This window comes from Bubalus kerabau, chromosome 19 (assembly GCF_029407905.1).
Source record: "Bubalus kerabau isolate K-KA32 ecotype Philippines breed swamp buffalo chromosome 19, PCC_UOA_SB_1v2, whole genome shotgun sequence".
Lineage (NCBI taxonomy): Eukaryota > Metazoa > Chordata > Mammalia > Artiodactyla > Bovidae > Bubalus > Bubalus kerabau.
The window spans coordinates 18,047,830-18,072,505 of NC_073642.1; the positions used below are offsets into that span (position 1 = coordinate 18,047,830).

The following is a 24,676-nucleotide window of genomic DNA, read 5'->3' on the forward strand; positions in this document are numbered from 1 at the left end:
AATGTATATGTGTTAATCTTAAACTCTTAACTCATTCCCTTCAGGGTTTCCCCTTTGGTAACAATAAGTTTGTTTTTTATATTTGTGAGTCTGTTTCTGTTAAAAAAGAATCCTTAAAGTCAGTGTTTATTATGAGACTGTAACAGTGCTAGTAATTAATTTTACAAAAGCCTATTTTGTTGTTGTGACAACCCACTGGGAGTGATGATATTAAAATCGTCTCTGCAGGTAAGAAGATGTAGGCCCAGAGGGGTTGAGTAATGTTCTCTGCGTTACTCAGCTACCAAGTAGTGAGACTGGGATTTGAACCTGCTCTGACTCCAACGTGCCAGTATGTAATGACAGCTGTCCAATGAAGACATAGTTATTTCACTCATGGTGTTTAAACTATCAGCATTTTAATGGCACCCGATTGCTTATAAACTGTGAGACCCTGCTTTGAACCCATTTGCCAGAATGGGCCTGTGGTTGTTGTTCAGTTGCTCACTTGTGTCCAACTCTTTGTGACTCTATGGACTGCTGTGCAGCAGGCTTCCCTGTCCTTCACCATCTCCCAGAGCTTGCTCAAACTCATGTCCATTGAGTCAATGATGCCATCCACCCATCTCATCCTCTTTCATCCCCTTCTCCTCGTACCTTCAATCTTTCCCAGCATCAGGGTCTTTTCCAGTGAGTTAGCTCTTCACATCAGGTGGCCAAAGGACTGAGGCTTCAGCTTCTGCATCAGTCCCTCCAATGAATATTCAGGGTTGACTTCCTTTAGGGTTGACTGGTTTGATCTCGTTGGTGTCCAAGGGACTCTCAAGAGTCTCCTCCAGCACCATGGTTGGAAAGCATCAGTTCTTCAGCGCTTAGCCTGACCCAGTGTCAAGAGTCAGTGCCCCCCAGTCAGTCTCACTCCGGGACTGTCAGGTTCAATGTCAGCTTCACTACTCAAGTGATCTTGGAAAAGTTACATAAAGTCTTTTATAGGTAGTCCTCTCTCCTGTAAAGTAAATATAACAATCCCTCCATTACTCAGAATGTGGTAGGATGAAAGGAAATGACACATGTGAATGGCTCAGCAGAGTGCCTAGCGCATAATGAGAAGTTCATAAAAGTATATATTACTACATAAATTTCTGAGTAATCTGCATTCATGTAAGGAATGACGCTAAAGCTGAACTCCAGTACTTTGGCCACCTCATGTGAAGAGTTGACTCATTGGAAAAGACTCTGATGCTGGGAGGGATTGGGGGCAGGAGGAGAAGGGGACGACAGAGGATGAGATGGCTGGATGGCATCACTGACTTGATGGACGTGAGTCTGGGTGAACTCCGGGAGTTGGTGATGGACAGGGAGGCCTGGCGTGCTGCAATTCATGGGGTCGCAGAGTCGGACACGACTGAGCGACTGAACTGAACTGAACTGAAGCTAAGTCATTTCAATTGTGTCCAACTCTTTGCAACCCCATGAACTGTAGCCTGCCAAGCTCCTCTGTCCATGGGATTCTCCAGCCAGGAATACTGGAGTGGGTTGCCGTGCCCTCCTCTAGGTGATCTTCCCAACTCAGGGATGGAACTTGAGTTTTCTGCAACTCCCACATTGCAGGCAGATTCTTTACCTCTGAGTCACTGTAGAAGCCCTCTGAGTAATTTGCCATCTATCAGTTCCAACTCACCCATAGTTGACATTAAAGCTCTGTGACAACTTAGAGAGGTGGGATGCTCTAAGTTTGCTTTTTTCTCAGTACTAGACAGTAAAACAATTACATGTAAAACTTTTCTATAACTCACAATGACTTTCACCATTAATATTAGCTAATAAGATTTTGTTTTACTTTATTACAAACCCTATGTGTTTATGTGGTGTCTGACAAGCCATAGGAATCCACCTGCATTTTATTTTTTATTCAATGTGCTTTTAATTTTTTATTGAAGAATAGTTTTTTACAATGTTGTGTTAGATTCTACTGTACAGAAAAGTGATATTTTTTACCCAGTTTCTTTCTTTTTAAAATTTTTAATTGGAGAATAACTGCTGAACTGAACTGCTTTACATTATTTTGTTAGTTTCTGCCATAGTCAACATAAATCAGCCTTTATTGTTCAGTCACGCAGTCATGTTTGACTCTTTGCTACCCCATGGACTGCAGCCTGCCAGACTTCTCTGTCCCTCACCATCTCCTGAAGTTTGCCTAAGTTCATGTCCATGGCATTGGTGATGCCATCCAGCCATCTCATCCTTTGATGTCCTCTTCTCTTTCTGCCTTCAATCTTTCCCAGCATCAGGGACTTTTCCCGTGAGTCAGTGTTTACATCAGATAACCAAAGTACCGGAGTTTCAGCTTCAGCCTCAGTCTTTCCAGCAAGTATTCATGGTTGATTTCCCTTAAGATTGATTGGTTTGATCTCTTAGAATCAGCCTCACTTCCCCCTTGAACCTCCCTTCCATCTCCCATCCCACCTCTCTAGGTTGTCAGAGCACTGGTTTTCGCTCCTTGACTCATACAGCAAATTCCCACTGACTATGTATTTTACACATGGTAATATATATGTTTCCATTCTCCTCTCTCATTTAGCTCTGCTCTCTCCTTCCCCCACTCTTTACAAGTCTGTTCTTTGTGTCTGTGTCTCCTTTGCTACCCTGCAAATAGGTTCATCAGCACCATCTTTCTAGATTCCATATATATGCATTAATATGTTTAAACTAAAAAAGAAAAAGTTAATACATTTCTCCCACCCCGCCCCTTGTCTCTTTCAATTACCAATCTTTCCTGTGTCTATGAGTTTGATTTTTTGTTTTGTTTTGTTTGTTCTTTTAGATTCTAAATATGAGAGAGACCACATGATGCATTTTTTTTCCTGTCTGATCTGTTTCATTTAGCATAATACCCTTCAGGTCCATACATGGCATTACAAATGGCAAGATTTCACTCTTTTGTGGCTCAATAATATTCTATTATACATTTTAATAATATCCTTATTCTTTTGTTCATGAACATACTTAGGTTGTTTTCATATCTTGCCTTATAAATAATGCTGCAAAGAATATGTGGTGCATATATCTTTTAGAATTGGTTTGTATTTTCTTTGAATAAATACCAAGAGGTGGATTACTGGGTCATATGGGAGTTCTGTTTTTATATAGGTTTTTGATGAACCAGCGTAGTATTTTCCATAGTGGCTGCACCAATTTATGTTCTCACCAACAGTGCACAGGCTCTCCTTTTCTGCACAGTCCTCACCAACACTTGTTATTATTATTTGATGTCTTTTTGATTATAGCCATTCTAGCAGGTGTGAAGTGTTATCTCACTGTGATTTTGATTCACATTTCCCCAGTAATTAATATGTTGAGTATCTTTTCATCTATCTGTTGGCCATCTGTGTATTCTTTTTGGACAAATGTCTGTCCACATCTTCTGCCAATTTCTGAACCATTTTTTGCTTGTTTTTTTCCCACTAAGTTGTATGAGTCCTTTGTATGTTTTGGTGATTTGCCTATTTTCAGATATATGATTTAGAATTATTTTCTCCTATTCAGTCTGTAGCCTTTTTATTTTGTTGATAGTTTTCTTTGCTGTACAGAAGCACTTCAGTATTAGTTTATTTTTGTTTTTGTTGCCTTTGATTTTGGTGTCAGATTAAAAAAGCATCTTTGTCAACACCTGTGTTAAGGACCTTATTGCCTTTGTTTCCTTTTAGAAGTTTTGTTGTTTCAAGTCTTACATTTAGATCTGTAATCCATTCTGAGTTAATTTGTGTGAAGGATGTAAGATGTACAGTGCAGTTTCATTCTTTTGCTTGTGCCCAATTTTCACAACATCATTTATTGAAGAGACTATTCTTTCCTAATTGTATATTCTTGCTTCCTTTTTCATAAATTAACTGACCATATATGCATGGGTTGCTTTCTGGACTCTCTGTACTGTTTCATTGTTTTATGTGTCAATTTCATATCTGTTTTAATTGCCAAAGTTTTGTGATATAGTTTGAAATCATGGAACTTGATGCCTTTAGCTTTGTTCATCTTTCTCAAGATTGCTTTTGTAGTTCCATTGAAATTTCAAGACTGTTCTATTACTATGAAAAATGCCATTAGAATTTTGATAGGGATTGCACTGAATCTATATATTGTTTTGGATAGTATGGACATTTTAACAATATTACTTCCTATAATCAATGAGCATGGACTGTCCATTTATTTGTATTCTTCAGTTTCTTTCATTAATATGTTGTAATTTCAGTTCACAAATCTTTCACCTCCTTGGTGACATTTATTCCTAGGTATTTTATTCTTTTTGATGTAGTTGCAAATGGAATTGTTTTCATAATTTCTTTTTTTTGATAGTTATTTCTGTAAAGAAACACAACAGATTGTATCCTGCAACTTTACCAAATTTGTTTATTAGTTTTAACGGTTTCTTGATGGAGTCTTTAAGGTTTTCTATACACAATGTCATGTCGTCTGCAAATAGTGACAGTTCTATTTCTTTCCTTCCAAATCACTTTCCATGTTTATTGAACAATGTGAGTGCTTACTTAATAGACTGTGTCAGCTTGGGGACTGAATTGTAACAATTGCATCAGAACCCTACTGTAGTGTGTTCAGATCCCAGCGTCTGTGTGATCTTCCTCTTTGACTTCCTGGAGCCTACCTTCTAATATGTCTTCAGTTGAGACTCCTGGTTGCCCTGACATGAGGCAGGTGGTTTATAATAACTTCAAAGGCTTCCCCTCTCTCCAGAAGATCTGAATATCATGGGGCTCTAGGACTGTGCACTGAAAATCCATAAAAGTTCTGAATCTTTTTTCCTATCGTGCAGTCCTGGAGCCCAGGGACTCGCCTCCTATCTGTCCCACCTTCCCCCAAGCTGGGGTCTTCAGTGCTGTTCAGCTCCCAGATTGAGCTCCAATTTGTGGCTCTAAACTCTGTTTGTCCAGGACCCAGCTGAGGGGCCTATGTATAGCCTGTCCTGGTATCCATTCTCAAGACAAGCGATTATGCATGTGTCAAACTGCAATTAATATAACCCTATAATAATACATGCTTATTGACTAAAACCTACTTTATTCAGATGTCTTTAGCTTTTACTTAAAGTACTTTTGTTGTTGTTGGTGGTGGTCCCAGGACCCCATCCATGATGTCACATTACATTTATGTGTCATATCTCCTATGAGATTCTTGGACTTTGTTTTTGATGCCTTTATAGTTGTGAGGAATACTGGTCAGGTAGTTTGTAGAAGGTCCTTTATTGGGAATTTGTCTAGTATTTTTCTCATGATTAGATTAGGGCTATAGGTTTTATTTATCACATCATATTAAAGGTAATTCTATTAATGTGACTTCCTGCTAGTGATGTTGACCCGACTGAGCTGGTGTTGTCAGGTTCTTCCAGTGTAGAGTTACTCTCTTTTTCCCCCCGTTTCTATGCTGTACTCTTTCTGACCAGTGCTTTTCACTCAAATAACATCAGGTCACCACCAAGGAGTACAGAGATAAAGAGGAGCTTAGATAAAAGCCTGAACAAGATCAGGAGATCTAAAGCCTGAGACTATGCTGTTTGGGGTTTAATTTGTTCCTGGATCTGACGGCAGGAAAAATGGAAAGAATTTTCCTTGAGAGCAATGAGGAGTGGGGCACTGTTGTGCGGCTGTAAGCCAGTATTCCGGCAGAGGGACAGGCCTCGCTGGCCATGGGGAGTGAGCTCTGTCCTCAGCTCCCTCAGGTGCTGCCAGGGGCCCAGGCTGCAGGGCCCCCAGAGCGGAGGTTGCAGGTCAGTCCTGGTGCTCTCATCAAGGCTGACATCACTCCATGACGTGCAGAACAAAATGGCCAAGGCTGGCTCAGCTGTGGCTCAAGCCAGGGGAAGTCTGAGAGGAGCAGCTAAAGCTGATGGACCCCAACCTGGTAGCTCAAGGAGGAATGGCCCAGCTGGCCTCGAAGAGATGAGGATTCCGAGTGAATTCCTTGACAGAAGATGGAGTTCCTTTAGCTCTTTTTTTAGCCATTGGCCACATCTTTAATGGATGGGCAGAGGAATTTTAGATAGAGTCAGGATGGTAGGCATCATCCCAAATGGGCCTATGTGGTGCTGGAGAAGACTGTTAAGAGTCCCTTGAACTGAAAGGATATCAAACCAGTCAATCCTAAAGGAAATAAACCCTGAATATTCATTGGAAGGTCTAAAGGTGACATTCCAAATATTTTGGCCACCTGATGGGAAGAACTGACTCATTGGAAAAGACACTGATGCTGGGAAAGATTGAGGACAGGAGGTGAAGGGGATGACAGAGGATGAGATGATGGATGGCATCACTGACTCAATGGACACGAGTTTGAACAAACTCCTGGAGATAGTGAAGGACAGGGAAGCCTGGCACGCAGGACTCCACGGGATTGCAAACAGTCGGACCCGACTGAGCGACTGAACAACAACAACAACAGCAACAACAACAGCAGTTCCTTCTAGAAGGGGATGGTGGCAGATCCTGCTCAGGAATGTTCCATGGAATTATGTCAGTGTTAGAGTGGGAGAGAGTCCCAGGGAAATATTAAACAGAATGTGTTTAACTGAGAAACCTGGTTACTGCAAAGTCCTCCCCTTGATCCACTTTTTGTGTTACTTTTCCCGTGTGTGAGGCAAAGTATGAGGCACTTTTCCTGGGGAAGGAAGCATCCCTGTGTGAAGGGGTCTGTCCTGGGAGAACTCGGGCATGTGCTGAATGGTCACTGACACCTCTAGGAGGGCATCCCTTAGCCTAAGCTTCCTTCCCTTTCTGCTACCTTGAATTTCTTTCTGCAGACCTTACACCTACGGACACTGACTTACTGAAGCCTAAGCTATGGAACCCAGTTTGGAAGATTTTGCCCACTCTTCCATCATCCAAAGTTGGGCAGATACAAATAATTCTAGTTGATCCAGATAGTGGAGGGATCTACAGGCATCTTAAGACCTGTCTTCGTGTCCAGCTGGTCTTTGCAGGTGGCTCAGTGGTAAAGAATCCACTTGCCAATGCAAGAGATGTGGGTTCAATCCCTGGGTCAGGAAGGTCCCCTGGAGAGAAAAATGGCATCCCACTCCAGTACTCTTTCCTGGGAAATCCTATGGACACAGTGGCCTGGCAGGCTACAGTCCATGGGGGTCACAAAGAGTCGGACACGATTTAGCGACTCAAAGACAGTGTGTCCAGCCAGTCCTTTTCTTGTAGCTGAAACACTTGATCCGTTATTTACCTAGTCATTTCAGCTTTTTTTTTTTTTAAACTTTACATAATTGTATTAGTTTTGCCAAATATCAAAATGAATCTGCCACAGGTATACATGTGTTCCCCATCCTGAACCCTCCTCCCTCCTCCCTCCCCATTCCATCCCTACAAAATGGAATCTAGGTAGTTACCTGAACAAATTAACCTTTTGGATGACAGTACAAACCATCTGGGTTAATCACCCCTGTGAAATCAGCTGTCCACAAAAGCAGAGTTTTATGAGTCTTATTTCCTTTGACCTTTATTCTAACTGCCCAGTTATCTGACAACATGTGTCTAAAAAGTGAGCAAGGTCCACGTGGTTTACTCTAAATTCAATGTCTGACCTTGCTCCTCCGCTGTAGAGTGTATTGTTTAGATCATGAAATTGGTGAGGCGAGGAGAAATGATGCTGAGAGGAAAATAAGCCAAGTGCAGTAGGAGCCCAGGAAGGACCTCACAGTGCAGTTTGCTTACATTTAAATTAACTGATGCTAATTTATTTACTTATTATATTTATGGGATGCACCCATTGCTTATTAGCCCCTGGATATGTTTTAAGAGGATCATAAAAAGAGACACTCCTTGTCATTATGGCTAATTAACATTCAAATTGACTAACTAACTAACATTTAAGCACTAAGAATAAAATCAGTCATGGGCCAGTCAACATTTTCATCAAATGTCCTTAAATAGAATCCATTAGTTGGTTCCCTCTCCTCTACTTTTCAACCTGCTGCCAAGATATCTGGCACCAGAGAATGTTGGAATTGAACAGGGGAGCTATATTGTTACCTCTGTGACAATTAATATCTGATGTGTTTCTGGGCTCATACAAGGTAGTATGCAAGATTAAATGGACAAGGCTTCCTCCCAGAAGTGGTTTATAGTCCAGCTATAATTGATACAGAAGTAATGAACTTGTAAACCCAGGGTTTATATGTCCTTTTATTCTGGACTTGTCTTGCTCATGCAGCCACAACAATTACTGAAGCCTATAAATTAGGTGTGTGTCCAACAGTAAGTTTTCTTGATTGAATATGTACGGTGAAAGACCCTTGAGCTACTGTAAATCCATTCAATTGAAGCATAAGAAGGACAGGGGGAAGTACTGATTGGACAACTTGGTTATTCTTATAATTTCTAAAGGGGAAGAGCAAGGAAGATAATTCTTGTTTTTTTTTGTTTTTCTTTTTTTTCTTGGTCATTAACTTACCCAAGTAAATCTCTATATAAGCACATATGAGTCCTATATTAAAAATATGTTTATGTTAAAATTTTCATCCCTATTTTCTACTTATATTCTTGATTTCCACCTACTATTTCAGTTCTGAGTTGTTCTTATACTGAAAGTAATTAGGAAAGGTCAAGACCAGGCAGAGGGGGATAAACTGTGAACTTTGAAGGTCTTCCACTAAGTTTGGTGGGAAGGCCTAATCTTGCTCGATGTTTAACTTATCACCACTTAAGAGGTAGCATTTTTACTTTAGTCAGACCTGGTAAATTTGTATTTTTAAAGAGTCCTTATTTTAAGCCATAAACTATCATTAGGCTAACTTTTCAGTAATCATTTCCATGTGAATCAGAAGTTTTAACCAAATTACAGATTTATAGTCCTGTGATACTTTATTCTCAGTGGGCTTCTTTAGAATTAGAACATCTAAAGTTAAATTTCAAGTTGGTCACTAATCTAGTGTAGACTAGAGGAAGAACATATGGGGTTTGGGGCCCAACTTCTGAAATTTCTGGCCTGGTTGGACACATAGCTAACCTCTCTGAGGCTCAGATTCCTTACCAGTAAAGTGAAGTAGATTATGAAACCTATCCATTAAATGAGATAATCAAATAAATTGCTTAAGTAGATCTGTGGCAAATAATAACTGCTCAATCTTCAGCTATTGTTATTACAGTTAATTATCAATATCATAACAATGCAGTATGAATTATTAACAGCTCTATTGGCTTCTTATTTTAGCTGAAAGTTATTCTCATGGCATTCATCACAGTCTAGGGAATCATTTGAATTCAGTTCCTTTCTCTTAAGATGATACTTTGAATGTCTCCCTGGAGTGACTGCAATGAAAATTTCTTAATTTTTTTTCTTCCAACCCTTTCCTCTCTCCCCTTTGCTCACCCATTTCTTACTGAACTCCTTGATTCTGAGCCTTGCATGCATACAGATGGCTATTAACTTATCCCTCCCCGTGGTGGTAGGAAGAGTGTGTGTGGGGGGGCATTCATTTTCATCCTGTTGTGAATCAGCTTGGTAAAGGTTCCATCTCTGGCCCAAACTATGCATAGCTAAGACTCAGATGGTGTGTAGGAGAAAGGCGAAGGCTGCCACTTAGGCCAAGCCAAAGAAGAGATCCAAAATATGTAATAAAATAGGCAAATATGGCATATCATAAAATTAATGAAAAAGTAGATATTAAATAGGATCAATGTGTCCTGTGGGTTTGTGGGAGCAAGTTTCTTGGTGGTAAAGATGGTCTTGCCCAGAGCTGGCTTTTTGTGCAAGAAGAGTTTGGAAGTAGGGAAATTGTAACTATTTTCCATCCATTCAGTAGATAATTAACGTACTACCACTAAGTGACAGGCTCTGCACTAAGCCTTGTGTAGAGTGATAAACACCAGAGGCATGGTCTTTGCTCCAATGGCAGTTACACTAAGTTAATAGGAAGAATTATTTTAGTAAATTAATATTAGTTGACAACCATGATCTCAAAATTATTATTTGCAAATAAAGCAGATCAGCTGTGTTAATAAGGAGTAGGTACCCAACGTTAATTATTGTTAATGAATAAGCTAAAGAAAGATGGAGGGAGAAAGGTGTGAATAATTTTCAGACACAGTGAGGATCTGCTTATGGTTCTAGAAAAACCTATGAAGGAATAAAGAATCACCAAATTTCATACTTCTCCAAATCTTTTTTAAGATTCTGCAACTCCACCATAATAAAACAAACTAGCCTTGTCAAATCTTGCAAAACCATCAATCTCAAAGAGATCTAAATGAGCTTTTATATTGTTTATATCAAATGACTCTGGACTTCTTAAGAATTTTCCATCAAAACCACTTTTTTTTTTAGTACGTCAAGGCTGTATATTGTCACCCTGCTTATTTAACTTATATGCAGAGTACATTGTGAGAAATGCTGGGCTGGAGGAAGCATAAGCTGGAATCAAGATTGCCAGAAGAAATATCAATGACCTCAAATATGCAGATGACACTACCCTTATGGCAGAAAGTGAAGAAGAACTAAAGAGCCTCTTGATGAAAGTAAAAGAGGAGAGTGAAAAATGTTGGCTTAAAGCTCAACATTCAGAAAACAAAGATCATGGCATCTGGTCCCATGACTTCATGGCAAATAGATGGGGAAACAGTGTCAGACTATTTTGGGGGGGTCCAAAATCACAGCAGATGGTGTTTTCAGCCATGAAATTAAAAGCCACTTGCTCTTTGGAGGAAAAGTTATGACCAACCTAGACAGCATATTAAAAAGCAGAGACATTACTTTGCCAACAAAGGTCCATTTAGTCAAGGCTATGGTTTTTCCAGTGGTCATGTATGGATGTGAGAGTTGGACTATAAAGAAAGCTGAGCACTGAAGAATTGATGATTTTGAACTGTGGTGTTGGAGAAGACTCCTTGAGAGGCCCTTGGACTACAAGGAGATCCAACCAGTCCATCCTAAAGGAGATCAGTCTTGGGTGTTATTTGGAAGGACTGATGTTGAAGCTGAAGCTCCAATACTTTGGCTACCTGATGCAAAGAGCTGACTCATTTGAAAAGACCCTGATGCTAGGAAAGATTGAAGACAGGAGGAGAAGGGGACAACAGAGGATGAGATGGTTGGATGGCATCACTGACTCGATGAACATGGGTTTGGGTGGACTCTGAGAGTTGGTGGACAGGGAGGTCTGGTGTGCTGCGATTCACGGGGTCACAAAGAGTCAGACACAACTGATCTACTGAACTGAACTCTTGCCAAAAAGGGGGATCTCAATTCATCCCACCCTCTCCTTTCCCCTCTCTGGGTCCCCAAGTCCATTCTCTATGTCTGTATCTCTTTTCCTGCCAAATGAGGGGATATATGTATACATATAGCTGATTCACTTCATTGTACAGCAGAAGCTAAAACAATACTGTAGAAAAAAAGAAAGAAAAGAGAGGGGGATTCTGAATGGGCTGTTGTTTTCAGAATTTTATCGATTATCTCAATTTGAGGGCATTGAGTATGTGTATTAAGATATGTTTTATTTTTTTTTTAATTTTATTTTATTTTTAGACTTTACATAACTGTATTAGTTTTGCCAAATATCAAAATGAATCCGCCACAGGTATACATGTGTTCCCCATCCTGAGGAGAGGTGAAATGAGAAGCATGCATAATAAATATTACTCTCAAGCATAGTTCTAAGTACCTTGATGCTTTGGCACAAGCTCTCCTCTTGAGTCGGACACAACTGAGCGACTTCACTTTCACTTTTCACTTTCATGCATTGGAGAAGGAAATGGCAACCCACTCCAGTGTTCTTGCCTGGAGAATCCCAGGGATGGCAGAGCCTGGTGGACTGCCGTCTATGGGGTCACACAGAGTTGGACACGACTGAAGCGACTTAGCAGCAGCAGCAGCTCCTCTTGAAGGCCTGGTATTGATAGAAAGTGTTGGCTTTTGGTGAAGCAGGAGCCCAGTGTTCTGCTACTTCCTTTCTCCAGCAGAGGCAGGAGAGGGGGCTCTAAGTAAGATGGCTGCACCCTTGTTCCTACTCCAGGGCCCCCTTGGGTTATCATTGTGAGACATTGACTGAGCATCATCATTTCAAGAAACAGAGTGAGATCCAGTTTGTCCTCCCAAGTTCTGTGTCTCCATGGGACCATCTTATCCTTTCCTTTCAATTCCTTTTTCTCCTGATGCTCAGGTGATTCTGCCAACTTAGCTGGGTCCTAAGACTTATTATGGCTTGAGAGTTGATGGCTCAGTCCTGTTAAGTGACTAATGTGGCTGTTGCTGCTGCTGCTAAGTTGCTTCAGTCCTGTCTGACTCTGTGCAACCCCATAGACAGCAGTCCACCAGGCTCTGCCATCCCTGGGATTCTCCAGGCAAGAACACTGGAGTGGGTTGCCATTTCCTTCTCCATTGCGTGAAAGTGAAAGGTGAAAGTGAAGTCGCTCAGTCGCGGCTGACTCGTAGCAACCCCATGGACTGCAGCCTACCAGGCTCCTCCATCCATGGGACTTTCTAGGCAAGAGTACTGGAGTGGCTTGCCATGGCTTTCTCTGAATGTGGCTGTTACTTCCAGCAATATTAACCTCAAATATTACTAAGCCCGTGGGGTGGAGCTTAGGGATCAGGTGGTGGAAAGTTGAAAAAATGCAAATCCTACTCTTCCGAACTCCCTTTCTCTGTGTCTTTCTCCTTCTACCTTTCTGTTCTTATCATGGGTGGCTGTGTAGAGTGAAGAATCAGAGTAGAAACTAGAGATATCTGTGGTCAGCTCCGGCCTTTCCTGATCACCAAGTATCACCGGACAAAATATTTAATCCAGCCAAGTATCACTGATTAAATGGAGAATATAATAATAGGTGGGTGTTGAGAGAAAAAGTAAGCTACTCTAGGTAAGCAGCTTGGGACCTAGCCCAAAATGCTCAGTTTAACAGAGATCTTATTTTTATTAACTAATTTGCTGTTGTTGTTTTTTAGTTGCTAAGTCGTGTCCGAATCTTTGAAACCTGGTTTGGAGCCTGCCAGGCTCCTCTGTCCGTAGCATTCTCCAGGCAAGCATACAGGACTGGGTTGCCATTTCCTTCTCCAGGGGATCTTCCTGGCCCAGGGATTGAACCCACATTTTCTGTTTGGCAGGTGGATTCTGTACCACTGAACAGCCTGGTAGTACTCCCCAGTCTCATGTTCTAAGCAGATTGGAATACTCCTTCACTCAGGAACTTGCCTTACCCCTCTTTCTATTTTTTTTTATACCATTCACTTTATCAAGCCCATTTCCATATCCCCCTCCTCTCTCCATTGAAATCATGCAGCGTAATCAGATTTAGCAAGTTAAAATAGAAGACACCCAGTTAAATTTGAATTTCAGGAAAGCAAAGATAATGTTTTAGGATAAGTATTTCCTGTGCAATATTTAATAAGATATAATACTTCTAAAATTTTTATCTATTTGTCTAAAAGTCGAACTTAACTGAGAGTAGTTGGTAATTTAAAATATAAAGTATGTGTGATCTGTTAGTATTTAAATGTTGGAAATAGTCAAATGCTATAATAATTATCCATGGGTCACAAATTTCAAAAATCTGGTCAGGATAATTATATCTTGTTTCCCCCAGGTAGACTTTCTCTGATAACCCACAGTAGAGATGGTGTCTCTTTCAGTTGAACTCCACTCTGATGGCTCAGTGTTCACAGACCTGTATGGTATATTTTTCTAAGATTATCAACTTCAAGAGAGTAGGGACAGTTCATCTTTGCTTCTGCAGGGCTTAGTATTTAAAACACTATCAGTTGAAAGAAGGAATGAATGAATACATAAATGAACCAGTTTTTATTTAGTGAGATTCAACCAAGATTATCAACAGGGCTGAGAATCAGAGTTTTAAAGGGGCAGCGCTGAACAAAGCACAGAAATCTATAGATTTTCAGAATAGGACCAGACTTTACCTCACACACATTCTTTTCAGTCATCGTGAATAGTGAATTCCTCCTCTCGACAACAGTCGTGTTTCTCATGCCTTATCCACTCAAGGAGTCAGAGCAGAGGGGTTGTGTAAGTAGAAGCTCATCCCATTTTCTTAGGGAGCATTTTTATATCAGTGCACACAGTCCAGGAGAGAACAAACCAGAGACACAGAAGGGGCCTCTAGGTGCCTAGGACTAGGTGTCCTAGCCAGCTTTATCTCTGAAGTTGAAGCAGTAAATCTTGCTCTGGAAAGAACTTAATTTTAAGTTCCTCAATATTAATAAAGCATTAAGGGCTTGTATAATAAAAGTTTATTGACTAATTTTCTGCCATAATTTCTATGTGATTCCTGTGCAGCCGTATTATATTTTTATGAAAAGGAAACACTGTGTTCCTAGGCTGCATGATAATGACAATAAAAGAGCGAAAGATACTGTGAAAATCATTCATCAGGATCTGAGGCATTTTGGGTGAGGAAATTTAATCCTATTTTCATGGGGGATGTGTGGAGTAATTTTAAAAAAAATAATAAGGGAGTTTACCCAACTGGGGAAATGCTAAGAAGCCCATAATACACTCATGATTGGTTCATATATAACTTGGTTATGCACAAAAGTAGATCTCTTTGTAAAAGTCTTCTTGAGCATCAAGAGAGGAGAAGTTGAGATTACAGTCAATAACCTGTCATCAAGGGCTAAATTGACATGTATGATTGTCCTATCGCTGCTGTGGGATAGAGAATTATAATAATAATAAGACTCAGAATAGTGAATGAGAGTTAAACATTTACTTTGTTTCTGTCACTATGTAAAGCATTTTATAGACCATGATCTCGTTTATTCCTCATGACCACCCTATAAAATTGGCTTTCTCATTAGATGAGGAAATGGGTCCAGTACATTGCCCCAAGCCACATAACTAGAGAACAGTGTTATTAATGTTCTAATTCAAGATGAAGAAGCTACTCTCCATGCATTTACCATGGCCTCTTGCTGTGAAACTGTATCATGGATGCCTTAGGAATTGAGCCAGGGAGCAGCAACCAACCTCTAAGACACTCTCGTACGTGAGAGTGAAACCAAGGGGTTTTGGAGTAAGTACCTGTCATGAGGACATGAGGTGCCAAGAGTTAAGTGGAATAGTCAGGTATGATAAACAAGCTCAAGAAACATCATGATCAGCATAGTTATGGGAATGAACGGACAACAGAGTCAGAGTCATGCATTAGAGTGAGGGTCAGGAACAGATGGAGTAAAGCCCTAACTTTTTCAATTAGAGGTGTAATTGATGACCAAGGCCAGCAACCATCTGACTACATGAACTCAAGAAAGATGATGTGCTCAAATCCAGCAGATGGAGGCTCACTGGCAAGGACTCGTTTTGTGAAGGGCTATCAGTGTGGCCCTGTGTCATGTGACTGTCTGTATTAAGTAGCTGTGAGACTGATGCTTGTTTATACAGGTAATTGGGATATTTGAATAAGGATGTCACTGATCATCAATCCTTTAAACTTCTGAAGTCAAAAATCTGACTTTTTTCATATTGATCTAGTATTTTGTCGTTGGAACTAAAATCTTCAACATCTCATACTACAGAAGTGAAAGTTGCTCAATCATACCCAACTCCTTGTGACCCTATGGACTCTAGCCCACCACACGCCTCTGTCCTTGGAATTTTCCAGGCAAGAATACTGGAGTGGGTTGCCACTCCTGTCTCCAGGAAATCTTCCTGACCCACGGATCGAACCTGGGTCTCCCCCACTTCAGGCAAGTTCTTTACAGTCTTAGCCACCAAAGGGAAAAATAATTTCAACAACTCTCTCCAATTCCTGCTCAACTAAGGTTTATGGCCTTTGGAGCAGAGATGAGCACATAGAGTAGACTCTGGCTAATTCTGTTTAATTAATGACTTTTGAGAACCATAGAAGATGATAGGAGGGTAGATGTGCCAATAATATATCTTTGCTTCAAAGAGACTATCCAGGTACCTGTGCCAATAGGCCCATGCCAAGGCCCCAGCATAACCCCTGAAGTCACTAAATGACTAAATGGCAGGGTGTACACTTGTTAGAAGGGCACTGTATCTCTGTCATTGGGAGAGATCAGGCAGCTCCCCTTCTCCAAGATATAAACATGACAGTTGCCCAACCAAAGGGTCAGCACCCTGGGTTGAAGGTAATCATGGTGGAATTGGCAGGGGGTCACGCCAGCCTCTTCTGCCTGTGGAGAGACATGCCCAGCAGACAGTGGTGAGATCAGTTCTTGGAGAGGTCAGGAAAAGAGGTTAAGCAAAAGCTCAGGTCATGTTCTGAAAAGCTCTGAGCATCAAAAGGAAAACAGTGAAATCCAAGGAGCAGGGGCAGATGATAACATGACAGATGAGGCTTGGAACATTCCAGTAGCCTCGGAAACTGAGAAGGGAACAACAGAGGGAGCAAAACCTGCTTTAAGACAATTGTTTGCATGAAGCCAGGAGGCTGTGCCTGGTTTTAATTGGATATTGGTTATGCAGTGTGTGATACTCAGCTGGATTTTAGAAGTATGTGGTTAGGTCAAGAAAAAAACAATCCATCTTTGAATAGGCAGGAGCAGACTGGGCCAGCAACAGAGCCACCGTGCTTTAATATAATACATACAAACAGCCTGTGGACCAAGCCGGCCCTCTGCAGCCCAAGGACTGAAACAAGAGGAAAGAGCACTTGCTGCCCATACCTTCATGAAAATGAAAGTGTCAGTTGCTCAGTCGTGCTTGACTCTTTGCGACCCCATGGACTGTAGCCAGGTTCCTCTGTCCATGAGTTTTCCCAGGCAAGAATATTGAAGTGGGTAGTCATTCCCTTCTCCAGAGAATCTTCCCAACCCAGGGATTGAAACTGGGTATCCCACATTGAAGGCAGATTCTTTACCATCTGAGCCACCTATAGGATCTCCCTATAACCAGCTGTCGTGTTGGGGCAAGGAGAGACAGGGGGAAATAGCTCTAAGAGAGAGTTGAATTCTGAATTGACTGATCTTTTCCCCAACAGAGCTGTTTGTAACCAATGCCTAAAAAAATTTTAAACCAGAAAAATTCAAGATACCCCACTCAACATGAAAATTTAAGATTTCCCTTATCCAGTGGGATGGTGGGGAGTAAAAGGGCGGGGGAGGTATCTTTTTAGGAGCAATGTCTGAGCTGAATGGTGAATAGATTTGTGACTCTGCTCTGTGTGTGTTATTGGGAGTAGCATCCTTTCTGCTTCCCAGAGAAGTGGGTGTGAACCAATCCTGAGAGATCAAGAACAGTCACACTGGTGCTCCTTCTGATTTGAAGCCCATCACTCTGGTAACATGTGACCCCTGGGACACCAACAGAGTAGCAAGTCCACCAAGGGGATCTGGAGAGAAAGAAATCCATGAAGTGTGTGAACCTGTGATAGCTTTTGGTGCTTGCAAAGGTGTGACTTGTTGCTATGGCAGTACTTCTGAGATGAATGGGTTATAACAGGAAATGCCTCGCAACCCTTTGTTGCCATTCAGTCATTCAGTTGTATCTATGTCCGACTCTTTGTGACCCCATGCCTGCAGCACGCCAGGCTTCCCTGTCCTTCTCTATCTCCCAGAGTTTGCTCAAACTCGTGTTCTTTGAGTCGATGATGCCATCCAAGCATCTCATCCCCTGTCACCCCTTCACCTCCTTCCCTCGATCTTTCCCAGCATCAGGGTCTTTTCCAATGAGTCTACCCTTCACATCAGGTGGCCAAAGTATTGGAGCTTCAGCTTCAGCATCAGTCTTTCCAACCTTGGCTTCAGTCAAATGAGGAGCATCTATAAGTGGAGGCTTGGTCAGGAAAACTTCCCTTCTGGCTGATGCAATGAAATCTCTTCCCTTCAGGGACACAGTAGGGCACTCCTGTGCCAGTTTGGATTTATAGATCTTCACCACCGCAAGCCAACTTCCCTGGTAGCTCAGTTGGTAAAGAATCCGCCTGCAATGCAGGAGACCCCGGCTGAATTCCTGGGTCAGGAAGATCTGCTGGAGAAGGGATAGGCTACCCACTCCAGTATTCTTGGGCTTCCCTTGTGGCTCAGCTGGTAAAGAATTTGCCTGCAATGCGGGAGACCTGGGTTCAATCCTTGGGTTGGGAAGATCCCCTGGAGAAGGGAATGGCTATCACTCCAGTATTCTGGCCTGGAGAATTTCATGGACTGTCTGCAAAGAGTCAGGCACCACTGAGGGACTTGTACTTTCACCACAGCAAGCTCCTCATCAAGCATGGCAGACAAACCACTCCATAGAAAGAAGCAAGAGCCTTACAAGGAGCATGGTGATAGACTGCAGGGTTCATTTTCTGCTTCCTGCTCTAGACTGATCTCCTTTTTCCTTCCAACCTGGCACATAATTTGGTGGTCAGTTTCCCCCTCCACTTGGTCTCAGTTGAGTCCACTCATCCATTTATCAGGAACAGGTGCCAGTTGATACAAATAAATAAGTTGGAAAGGAAAAGGACCTCAGCATCCCAAAGCCCTCCATTGAGCTGTGACTCAGGAATTACAGCACATTGTATTAAACCATTTCTTCTTGATGCATTGGGGCTGCTCAGGAGCCGACAGTGACATATGGGAAAGGCCCTGTTAGCGGGATTGGGGCTGTTGTGTGATAAATGACACAATATGTCAAAGAACATCTGTTATCCATCATGCCGGCTTCCTTGGAACACTTGGATGGTGTATGGTGGGGGAGCGCTTCTGGGGAGGGGGCTGAGAGGTGGGTGAGTTAGGAGGAAGCAAGACTCAACATAGCTGGGAGAAGATAGGAAAGGAGGCCCTACCCTTGAGAGAGCAAAAGTGATTCAGGAAGATGAACACGCCAGTGAGTCTCTCCAGCAACCTGCCACTCTCCTGGTTCTTTTCATCTCCTCTCCCTTGATTTTATTTTTAAAATAATGTAGTTGAGGGTTGAGTGTATTAAACCATCACGCAGGCAGGTGAGGGACTGGAGCTGGCTGCACCGCTGTTCCGCTCCTTTCATTCTCCAGACGCACCGCCCTGGAGGGGCCTCGGATCTCTCTGGGGACAGACAGGCTGAATTGGGCATTCTGCGACTTCATTGGCATGACAAGCTGTATTCGAATTGTCCAAGTGAACACTCTGAAGCCCCTCGTGTGAGAGCAGGTTTTGTGCCAGGAGGGATCTTTCATTTTGGATTTCTTCACCTTTTATCCTATTATAATCATGTAAATATCTGTATTTCCTATCTGGATGCAAACTTTTCTGATTGTTTTGTGTCTGGGGAGAGAAAACTTCCGTTTGTTTTGAATTTTTCTTTGTGATGTTATGAATGCAACTTTTCCAGGTTGAGTCCAGGGGCACCCAGGAGAAGAAATGGATTTCTAACTCCCTTCAAAGATGTAACCGCTCATCATGTTATCTAAAAGAATAAATCTGTTTTAGTGATTCTGATAGACCAAAACCAGACACCCCGGGGCTCATCTGCTTTTGTTTTAGATGAGATTGGAGGTAGAAATGCTTATTGAGAATATTTACACTTCATATTTACAGAGTCACTTTCCTTGGTGCTCATATTTCTTTTTAATATTGCTTCATAACTTTTTAATATGTACCCGCATTACTTTCCCATGTGATAAAAGTAAAGGAAGGCACAAACAGGAGTCAGAGGCTTTGAATACCCTCACCTTGGGTCAGAGGAGGAGGTCTTATGAAATGCATTTCCCAGACTTCAGAATGAGATTCTCGTTTGGACGTCTTTAGATAAGGTCCATAAATCTGAAATTTAAAAATTTATCCACTCGATTCTGATGATCGATATAGTGAATAAATCAGTTGCAATCTAAATATCAATTTCCCCTTTTCCTGTTACTCATACTCAGATTTCCCTCTGTGTATTTATCTCAGCCTCTTATCCACCATGCAAGGATTAAATAATGAATACTTGGTATAGTGCTCCATAAGAGATGTCTGTTCAGAGTGTGGAGTAAGGTGGGAGACCTCAGCTCAGACTAGGCAGAGTGGCTATGTCGTTCATCCAGCTAGGAAAGCCTCCTGAACCTCAGAGAGGCGGGTTCCAGGATGCTGTAAACACGCCTGTGAGTGCAGCTGCCGAGACTTGACATGCCTGGTCCTCATACGTGGGAGAGCCAGCCTTTGGTGTGCTGCTGTGGTCAGGCACACCCAGGCTTCACTTGCAGAATTCTAAACTGCAAATAACTCCCCTTCTGTTCCATTGGCCTATTCCAAAACACAAACAAATTCTCAATAAGCAAAAACTATCCAGAGGAAACTTGGCATAGTTTTTCTCACCTACCTGTGACCCTCGATGCCAGCTTACTCCAGTAGCTCACAGATCCTGCAGTCATGGATCCTTAGCACACCTCTGACTCCATGAACGTAGTCTGATCCAAGTCAGCTTTTCTCCAAGGCTCCACAAATGGATTGTGGCATGATAGCTACTCGGTCCAGCCACCCCTTGACAGCTGGGGCCTGTTTTCATGCTGGATTTGACTGTTGTCTAAGTCAACAGTGCTCATCTTTGCTCAGGAAACTCTTCCTGGTTTGTTTTATAGCTCCGTAATTTTTCCTCTTTGTTAAATCCCTACCCTAGACCCAGCTCGTTTGAATGTCTAAGGATGGGGTTTGGTCGTGTGTATTTTTACAATGCTCCTTGCATATTTATACAGTAAAATCACAAATTTGAGGCAAGAAATCTTTGAAAAGTTGAACAGGTTTTTTTTTTTTTTTTTTTTTTTTTGGTTGTTTGCTCTGGAATGAAATGTTGGGGAAACATGTTTCCTGTCTCCTAGATTAAATTAACATTAATTTTAGACATTATTGTGCTCTGTTTATTAAGACTGGAGGATGACTCCTTGCTTATTTAAAAGTTAACTTTTTGATTACAGTTGTTTTAGAATAGACTCAAAATGATAGATTTTGGGTTAGGGACAATTGAGTTCAAATTTTAGTTCTGCTGGGACTTCCTTGGTGGTCCAGTGGTTGACTCTGTGCTTCCAATGCAGGCCGCATAGGTCCAATCCCTGGTCAGGGAATTAAGATCCCACATGCTGTGTAACGCAGCTAAAAGAGAAAAATTCAGTTCAGTTTTGCACTAACTGACTTTGGGGATGTTATATCATGTCTTTGATCATCATCTATAAAATGCAGGTAATGCCCACTTCACAGTTTAGGTTTAAAGAAGATACTGTGCAGTTTCCCCAGCTCAGTACCTGAACATGGGATATGCTTTAAACAGTAGTTAGTACTCTTAATAATTGAATTATCTTAGTTACTGATTAATTAATAGATATTCTTATTGCTTTATCTTCTTAATATCCCAAATATTTGTAAACTCAAATTGGTATTTTTCACCTGAGACATGTCAGAATGTAATAAGACCTTTTAGGATATGTTTTAATAAATAGCCATCATTTCTTTGAAAATATTTACAGACATGTACATGTATGCACAGATGTACACACAGCTATTAGTGATTGAACATGTAGAGACTCATCACTGAATATTTTACTTCTTTGAAATTGTGTTTCTATTATAATTCAACTGATTGAATGCTTTCTTTCCTACCCATTAAACTTTTGTGATGTTTGACTTTCTCAGCACTTTTTCATTGTCTTGCTTTTACAAATTAGTTGTTGGATTGAAATTGTGTTAGACTTTCCTTTTACAAAAATCCCTTGAAAAACAGTCTTCTTAGATTTTTGAACCTGTAATTAGTTGATCCTTGGTCACACATGTGGTTATGTCAACATTTGGCCAGGAAGGAACTTGGAAGTTTAAGAATTGTATTAAGATTTCACACCAAGCAGTAGAATTAATTACTCCAAAGGAGGATCCAGATGCATTCAGTTCAGTTCAGTTGCTGAATTATGTCTGACTCTTTGCAATACCATGGACTGCAAGATGCCAGGCTTCCCTGTCCATCACCAGTTCCCAGAGCTTTCTCAAACTCATGTCCATCGAGCCAGTGATGCCATCCAACTGTCTAATCCTCTCTCATCCCCTTCTCTTCCTGCCTTCAATCTTTCCCATCATTAGGGTCTTTTCCAGTGAGTCAGTTCTTCACATCAGGTGGCCAAAGTATTGGAGTTTCAGCTTCAGCATCGGTCCTTCCAATGAATATTCAGGAGTGATTTCCTTTAGGAATGACTGGTTTGATCTCCTTGCAGTCCAAGGGGCGCTCTAGAGTCTTCTCCAACACCACAGTTCAACAGCATCAATTCTTCAGCACTCAGCTTTCTTTATGGTCCAACTCTTACATCCATATATGACTACTGGAAAAACCATAGCCTTGACTAGATGGACCATTGTTGGCAAAGTAATGTCTTTGTTTTTTAACATGCTGTCTAGGTTGGTCATAGCTTTTCTTCCAAGGAGCAAGAGTCTTTTAATTTCATGGCTGAACTCACCATCTGCAGTGATTTTGGAGCCCAAAAAAATAAAATCTGTCCCTGTTTCCATTGTTTCCCCATCTATTTGACATGAAGTGATGGGACCAGATGCCATGATCTTAGTTTTCTAAATGTTGAGTTTTAAGCCATCTTTTTCACTCTCCTCTTTCACTTTCATCAAGAGGCTCTTTAGTTCTTCTTCTCTTTCTGCTGTAAGGGTGATATCATCTGCATCTGAGATTATTGATATCTCTCCTGGCAATCTTGACTCCAGCTTGTGCTTCACCCAGTCCAGCATTTTGCATGATGCACACTGCATATAAGTTAAATAAGCAGGGTGACAGTATACAGCCTTTACATACTCCATTCCCAATTTTGAACCAGTTTGTTTTTCCATGTCCAGTTCTAACTGTTGCTTCTTGACCTGCACACAGACTTCTCAGGATGTCTTTGTCCACTTGACTTCACACTCCAGGATGTCTGGCTCTAGGTGAGTGATCACACCATCATGTTATCTGGGTCATGAAGATCTTTTTTGTATAGCTCTTCTGTGTATTCTTGCCACATCTTCTTTTTTTTTTTTTTTAAATTTTATTTTATTTTTAAACTTTACATAACTGTATTAGTTTTGCCAAATATCAAAATGAATCTGCCACAGGTATACATGTGTTCCCCATCCTGAACCCTCCTCCCTCCTCCCTCCCCATTCCATCCCTCTGGGTCGTCCCAGTGCACCAGCCCCAAGCATCCAGTATCGTGCATCGAACCTGGACTGGCAACTCATTTCATACATGATATTTTATCTTCTGCTTCTGTTAGGTCCATACCATTTCTGTCCTTAGTAGATGCATTAGAAAGTGAAAGTGAAAGTGAAGTCACTCAGTCATGTCCGACTCTTTGCGACCCCATGGACTGTAGCCCATCAGGCTTCTCTGTCCATGGGATTCTCCAGGCAAGAATACTGGAGTGGGTTACCATCTCCTTCTCCAGGGGATCTTCCTGATGCAGGGATCGAACCCAGGTCTCCCGCATTGGAGGCAGACGCTTTAACCTCTGAGCCACTAGGGAAGCCCAGATGCATTAGTAGAAGCTAAATAATTCATGTCTCCTCTTCATCTTGCATTACTTACCAAGAATTGCCTTCTTTTTTGGCCGCACCCCTGGCATGTGGCGTGTGTGATTGTAGTTCCTCCATCAAGGACTGAATCCATGCCCCCAGCACTGGAAGATCAGATTCTTAACTCACTGGACCTCCAGGGAAGTTTCCCAAGAATTGCCTTCTTGATGTCTTTCATGTCTCCCATTGTCCCTATGCTTTGGTCTCTGTTCTCCTGTAGCCTGGTATCTACTTCTCCTGTAGCCTGGTAATTGCTTTCTCCCAATTTTAATATGTTTTGAATATGTCAATAAGATTAAACACCTTTACCATATATTAAAACCTTCAATGACTGCTCATCCTCATTTTATAACATTTGAACTCCTCTGCCTGCCATCCAAAGCCCTACAAAATCTGTGTCCTACTGATATTTATGATTTTATTATTTAGAAATCTCTCACTGACGGGGGGCTTCCCTGGTGGATCAGTGGTAAAGAATCCACCTGCGGTACAGAAGACACAATAGACGTGGTTTCCATCCCTGGGTCAGGAAGATTCCCTGGATTCTTAGTACAGAATCCAGAATTTCCTGGATTCTTACCACAGTATTCTTGCCTGGAGAATCCCCTCAGGGAGAAGGGCCTGGTGGGCTACAGTCCATAGTGTCACAAAGATTCAGAAATGACTGAAGTGATTTGGCGTGCACACACCTGAACTAGACTTTCAATGAATTCATTCTTTTACCTTGAAGGTGGCCTGTGTCTACTGATGGAGGCACCCTGTCCCAGCCAGGGTAGCTTTTCTGAAGATCTCATATAGATTCATTAGACTTCTTAAGAATCACATGAGCATCATCTTCAGACTCATCTTCTGTCATTCCTGGGATTCTCTTTTACTCTGTATCCCACTCCATACATCCATCGTACAAAAAATCTTACAGGGCTCTGGGCTGACCGTGTTGCACTGGCTGTTGCCTCTGCCTGGAATGTCATCTCCCTAATATTGACACGACTTCTGTTCATATGTTTCTACTTAGACATCCTCTTATCGGAGAGAGTTTCCCTGACCAATAGCTATCGTGAAGCATGCTCCTCAAGGCACTTTCTATCTGCCTTACCCATCTTTTCTTTTCTTATTTTTTTGAAGATTTTTTTGGTGTGGACCATTTTTAAAGAGTCTACTGAATTTGCTGTAATATTGCTTCTTTTTTTATGTTTTGGAGTTTTGGCCCCAAAGCATATGGGATCTTAGGTCCCCAACA

At 41.6% G+C, this 24,676-nt stretch overlaps 1 protein-coding gene across 1 annotated transcript in view; it reads left to right on the forward strand.

The window, feature by feature from the left end:
* The window catches only part of AGBL1 (AGBL carboxypeptidase 1), a 261,724-nt gene extending 237,983 nt beyond the window's left edge, over positions 1 to 23,741 (forward strand). Inside the window, exon 14 of the mRNA XM_055556536.1 lies at positions 23,506 to 23,741. Coding sequence (XP_055412511.1) covers positions 23,506 to 23,524 — 19 coding nt within the window. The 3' untranslated portion in view covers positions 23,525 to 23,741. The remainder of the gene's footprint in view (positions 1 to 23,505) is intronic.
* The last annotated feature ends 935 nt before the right edge of the window (positions 23,742 to 24,676 follow it).